General features: G+C 42.4%; 1 protein-coding gene across 1 annotated transcript; it reads right to left on the bottom strand.

Moving 5' to 3' along the window:
• Window positions 1-1,566: 1,566 nt before the first annotated feature.
• LOC108092986 (protein yellow) lies at window positions 1,567-6,280 on the bottom strand. Its single transcript, XM_017192878.2, has 2 exons — window positions 5,873-6,280; window positions 1,567-3,145 (listed from the first exon to the last, which is right to left on the bottom strand). The coding sequence occupies exons 1-2, from the start codon at window positions 6,108-6,110 to the stop codon at window positions 1,761-1,763; spliced, it is 1,623 nt and encodes a 540-aa protein (XP_017048367.1). The 5' UTR covers window positions 6,111-6,280; the 3' UTR covers window positions 1,567-1,760.
• Window positions 6,281-6,637: the final 357 nt, after the last annotated feature.

Genomic DNA, 6,637 nt, shown 5'->3' with positions numbered 1-6,637 from the left:
TAAAATACCAAAGCTATTAAGCGATTAAAGGCTGTTTTAAAAAGCCTTTGTGGCTCCGCTCCTCATATCACTTTTTATGCGACCCCCTAGCTTGTATTTCACGCCTTCCTTCGACCTTCAGAAGTCAATTAAATCTTCGATTAATACGCATAAAGCTCCTGATAGTCGAATGTTTATAGTGTTTTTAATCTACTTTTCCTCAGTGGCTAAACGGAAAGACTTAATCATATACAGAGGCACGAAAAACAGCTTGAGTTGACTTTGTAGCCGCTGCTGTGGATTTTTTTTGCTGTCATCACAGCGGCAGTTCAGTTGGAACTAGGAATGAGATGGCGCCTTCAATTAAACTCAAAAATTAAGCGAAATCAGCTAGTTAAGCTGATTAAACAAGATCGTCGGCGACTGCGCTTGTTTTGGCGTAATTATGAACCAGCAGGATATTGAATGTGAATTGGAAATGCAAATCCCGAAAATTAGCAGCCAAAACACATGCGAAACGGAAGCCACAAATGGCAGCGTGAAATTAAAGGGCGTCTAACGTGAAATTAGCAGCTCGTTCGGTCGAGCGGATTTATGGCATTTGAATAACTCAAATTATAGGGCTTCACGACTCTTATCTCAATATTTGTTTTCGCCAAACCAAAAAAAAAGGGAGCATTTCTTTAATTTGCATGGGCTGCGGTTTGCCTTTATTTTTTGGCTATGTAAATCATCATCCTGCCTCAACCGCAAATTAGCCACACGTACCGATTTTCGTTTCTCGTTAAGCCAACTGCCTTAATGTTGACCAATAAATATCAGACAGTCTGGCGTGTTAATAGAGCAAGTGTTGTTTTGCTCACTTTTGGCGTTAAGTGTTTCGCACAGGAGGCTTTTTTCTTTTTTTTTTTTTTTTTTTTTTTTGAATGTCCATCCATGTCCGTCCGTAATCACTAAGTAAATAAATGTGGCCTGCGCCTTATTCCTCTGTTTGTTTTTCGAAAGTTGGACAAAATGCCACGCCCCCGAACCTGGGAGCATAAATCATTGCGAGGATGTGGGGTGTTGTGAATAATCGTTGCTGCACAGAAAAAAAACCCCTCGTTATCAATATGATAATCGCAGGTTGAATAGCTTTTAACATTATTCAATGAAAGCCAGTTTTCCTTTTGCCATTTTTAATATTTTCTCTCTAAATACTTGTATTGATACACAAAATTATCAAACTGACTTCAAACCCATAGAGATTTTTCTTTCTGTGTGGGCTTTGTTGGTTTTATGGTTCTGAGATCCGAGATATGGGGCCCCCAATTGCAATTATGTATTAAATCCTTACATATATTGGCATTTGCATGCCAATAGCCGGGATTGAAAACGGGTTTGCTTGTAGATTTTATACCCCCAAAAATAGTCTTCTTCTTTTAAATATCTGTTGGATAAACTAACAAAACGCCACCTATCGGCTGAAATCATCAAAGTATGCTATGGAAACCATTAACCACAAATAGGAAATTGAAACTGTACAGATTTCTGGCTTTATAAGCAAAATACGCTATTTTTCAAAAGAAAAATTAATAATAAAAGCTATATGTTTAAAAAAATAGTTTTATTTCTTGCTTAAATACAGAACTAGGTGAATTTCATCGTGTGAGTTTTATCAAATATCCGCTGTTGCCCTGGGATTATGTATGGTTCGATCTGTATGAGTGCATTTGTCTTTAAATAACCTATACAACAAGCGAGTGAGTGAGAAGATACCCGTGCACCAATATGCGTCTCCATTAGCCCTGATGCTGGTGGTGCCACCATCCAGATTGGCGGGCGTTCACGTAGGTTTTCAGGCCATCCTGTCCACCGGCCTGAACGGACTGGTGGTTGGGGAAGAGATGTGGACCGCTGGTCTCGTAGTTGATGCCGTTGTGCTGGTTGAAAATGTAGGCCTTCGGAACCTCCACGCCGGCGGGACCCACCGCATTGGAAGAAACACTGATGCTGGAGACCACGTTGCCTTGGCTGGCGGGCAAGTAAGTGCGACTCGGGGGCGGCGGCGAAGACACCCAGTTGGTCTGGGGTTTCTGCGGCAAGGCAGGACGGTATTGTTTATTATACAAGGGAGGACCGATCGGCAGGGCGGGCTGCTTGGGTATGGAAACCGTGTTGGGTGGTCCATAGGCGTTGTTCCTTAAATCGCAAACGGTGTTCTCGATCAAGGAAGCTAAAGGAGCGGTGTAAATTCTGAAGTTAATGTCGGCATAATCCAAGTCGGAGAGCAGGAAAACGGGCATCCTGTCCGACAAAACCCAGACGTTTTTGTTTTCGTCAATCTTCACATCGGCTGGGAACACCAGGCCCACATCATCGCGATCTACAATGCCATGGAACTGGGGTGAATAGGGCATCGATGAGTGCCAGCATCCAACGGCGTTCTGATCTATCAAGTTGAACAACTCGACGCCATCGTCGCTCATCACACGCGAAGTGGTATGACCATTGGGACCTCGCTCATCCAGGGCCACAAAGTCATGATAACTATCCTCGGTCCTGGTTTCATCTCTTAAAATCCGTGTGGAGACCGCAAACTGGCGATGACTGGCCAAGGGACTAAAGTACAGGGTGCGATAGCCATCCGACCGAATGGGCGAAATCGACATACCAAAGATACCCTCCTCGCCCCACTGGAAGTTAATGCCGGCCACGTTGAAGTCTCCCCTCAACGGATCCGGGAAGAAGTAGGAGTGGGCGGAGAACCTCCAGGACTTGTTCTGCTCCCAGGAGTAGGTAATCAAGCCGTAACCCAATTCGTCGGCAAAGTAGGCGAAGGCATCGTCGCAGTTCTTGCCAATGTCCACGGCAATATTGGCAATAAACGTATTCGGATTGGTGTCCACACTGGGAAGCTCGTATCTCCGAATCCTCGTATCCGTGGCCAAGTCAAACACGTTCACGGCATACGGACACGGGTTCCTAGTGGTGTTGCCAATGCCCACGGTTCCGGTATCCAAAACCCACAAACGACCGCACTCATCCACTTTGATGCGATAGGCGGTGGTTATGCTATTGGCGCAGTCTCCCGCCGTATTCGCACGCCAATCCGGATACGGAATCAGTTCCGGCGAACCCGTCAGACTGCGGTCCATATTAATGTACGTCAGGGTGGCCGGAATTCCTATAAGAAAGAAAAAAATCATTTATAACCAAAACCATTGGTATTTGCCAGACCCTCAGTGAAAGGTGGATTCATTAAAAGCGATAATAAAAATTATTGTTATTCATTTGCATTGAGCAATAGTTGATTCAAATAAATGAATCTAGTTTTTCTAGTAGCTTACTCCATAAAACTGGCTAATAAAAAAGTAATAATGCTGCAACTGGTAGTGAGTGTAAATGCTTTTTCAGAAATATTAAATAATTATTTTCTAGTTTCCTCTTGCAGAGTCTGCTGAGCGCAAGATTATTTACGTGAAATGATAATTTATTAGATTCTCTTTTCAAAAAGCTAATAAAAACTTTAAACGCGCCAGAAATCGTTAAGGTGTTGGCCATATATTATGCAGGTAGCAGCAGGAACTTTCAATTAAAAACCATTGCGGTGAGCTAACGACTCAATTAATTTCTGGGATTATACTATTTTTGGAAGTTCTATATTTGGAGAGGCGCTGCTCAAACAAACTTGACAGCAAGTGGCATGAGCCGCAAATTGGCTCATGTGTGTTGCACTGTTGCAAGTTGCAAGTTGCGTGCAATTTCCGATGTCATTAGCCGGCACACTGAAGCAATTCAGCCGCTAGCTCTGACATCATCATCAATATATATATAGTATATGCGATGCATCTATCGCCATCGCCGGTGTCTTGACTGATTTCCGCTCCAGTTGCTTCTCTCCTATATATTTCTTGGTTAATTGAGTTTCCAGGCATTTCTGGTTTCTTCTTGCGACTGGGGGCCGCCCATTCGATTCGCCCATGAATCAGCGTTTAAGTGATATAGTTGACAGCGATTTTTCCGCCCCATCAGCGCCTATTAGCTTCTCTGTGAATTAGTGAATTGTGTTATACGATTGGCTTGGATATGATAGCAAGGTGCGGTAAAATATGGACAAATTATGTTGTAATTTTTTTTCATTAACTATTTGATAACTAGAAGTGTTTTAGCAAATCATTTAAGCTTTCTGGAAACCAGTTTTTTTCTACAAGTACTCGTAATTTGTTGACATCCCAGACAATTAACTAAAGTGTTGGCATGCTGGCTTGTTTATAGACTTAATCAGATTTTAAGTCTCCGCCCCCTGCGAGATATCCAGTATTCATAATCTCGGATTGGGCCACACATATCGAGTGGTTAATGCGTCCACTCGGTGTCTCAATGGATCAAGTGCTTTTATAATCGCCCGGTTGGTCGTTCAATGGCTATGGACTAATGAATCTGTATGAAACACGAGCTGTGTTGAGTCGTTATCCGGCCATTTAATGTTTGCAACTCTCAGTCTCGGTTCCAGTTTCTTCCAATCGCATTCTCGTTTCAATTTCAATTTCTAAGCCTCCAGTTTATTGGCAATCCTGTCGCATAGCTCATTACTTATGTGGGAACCCGCAGCGTTCAAATAATTCTGCAATAACTGTCGGTTTATTTTGCGATCGGATCTGATTTATACGAGCCGAGATGCCCTTCATCGGGGGATTGTCGAATGGAATTAGATTTGCCTGGCTAAAAAAGTCCCATTAATCATAGATCATAACTGTCAACTTTGGGTGTTTTTTAACCTGTTGCTGCCACCGCCGATTTGCTTTGACTAATTGATTTGCTTCGATGGCCATTGAAGCGTGCCTCAAAATATTCCGCATTGCCACAACTTTCACGTACTTTTGTTTCGGCTTTGTTTTTTGCCTACTTGGCCTTCTAGGTTTTTATTTAACTTTAACTTGAGGCACTCCAAAACTTTATTTTAGATTCAAAAATGAATCACAGTCGAAATGTTATTAAATATTTTCAAATGTAAGCCATACGTAAAGATTAACTATTCCCCATCGCCAGTGCAATATTATCTCAGCGATTGATTTGTGAAATACTTTGCAAAATCCTGAAACGAAGCGTGTTGCTAATTTGTGTGTGAAATAGTCTTTTAGCCGCAGAACAATAACTTTGTATTTAGACTTTGTGCAACTCTCACTTTGATACAACGGAAAGCTAATCATGATGGTTAATGGCATAATGCCATAATAAGTTATTGTGATTGGATTTCCATTTCCATTTTAGTGTAGTGACCCTGAAGAAGCCTTCACAATTCGGATGGTCGGTCATATAATACCTAATGCCTAATACCTATATAATGCCAATGCCGCGCTATTGGCTTCGATTTTACAACGGTTAATTGTTTAAAGTATTCATATACAAATGCAGCACGCAAGTATCAACCGGATTTACGAGAGGTCAACGTGCTGCTGAAATCTAACAAACAAAAGCCCACCCAAAAGGTTTGTCACTTCAAGGGATATTTTTTCAAAAATTCTTTGGCAGTCGGATAAACTTAAAATAAGTTGTATCTTAAATTGCCACAAAAAACACAAGTTTTTATCAACATGAAAGCAGCCAAGCAATATCTCTAAATTTTTGAAAAACCATTTTCTAATCAAGTGCAGAAATAAATTTGTTTACAACACCGATTAATCGCTTGTAAGTTCTATATGGTACAAGTTGTCGCTTGCTTGCAACCCAAGTTGGTCAATCGAACCATGTACAAACTGTCAACCGTCAGGAATTCCTCAATCACCCCGGCTCCACACTCAATTTGTAAGTGCTAATGACGCCCAAAATCAGGCGAACCGGCCTGCAATCTGCATGCAGTTGCCAAAACGATATTGAACACCGAGACAAACCTCGTGGGTTCTCTACTAACCATCTCGCCAGCGCGGAACGGTCACGAACAACCGATTCCCGTAGTGCTCCACTCCCACTGGAAGTCCGTTCTGGGGGATATAATCGCCGCTGGCAAGGGCCTGCTCCTTTAGTCGGGCATTGGGGAAGGCAAAGTCCAGTTGGTTCCAGTTGTAGCGTTCCTGCAGCTTGTAGGCAGCCCACGAGGGAGTCACCAAGGTGACCAGGGTCACCAGGATCCATCCTTTGTCCTGGAACATGGCACTACTCTTTTTTTTTTGGCAAACAAACACACCAATCACTTGGGCCAAAATTGGTTGGCAAAAAAAAAAAAGGGTATAGAGTTAAATACTCGAGGCGTTCTACTATGAGGATTCTTTAGTTTTTCAGTATTTCGGATTTGTTTTTTAATCCTCTTCTGTGGACTGTGGCGCGCTAACGACTGTTGGCCATTTAATGTCGGCCACGTTTTATATGAAGTTTTTTTTGCTCCGAAGACGAAGACAGGCCAATGAAAACGTACACGAAGGCGCCGACTTCGGATATCTTGGATAGTTCGGTGGTTCAGTGGTTTTCAGTGGTTCGGTTGGTCTATGTGGTGGTTCCCATGGATCGGGCAAATTCGGGCATTTGTGCGTGGCTTTTGTCTTCCATGATTGATTTTCACGCATGTTTAATAAATACAAGTATCTCTCGAGCCCCTGAAATTAACTGAATCAGCCAAAACCTTTCGCTGGGCTTGCCATTTTTTTAATTTTTTTGAAAGGGTATGGCTTTTGGAACAAAG

Source organism: Drosophila ficusphila, unplaced genomic scaffold, assembly GCF_018152265.1.
Source record: "Drosophila ficusphila isolate 14025-0441.05 unplaced genomic scaffold, ASM1815226v1 contig_198, whole genome shotgun sequence".
Taxonomy (NCBI): domain Eukaryota; kingdom Metazoa; phylum Arthropoda; class Insecta; order Diptera; family Drosophilidae; genus Drosophila; species Drosophila ficusphila.
This window is presented reverse-complemented; position numbering and strand designations above follow the sequence as displayed.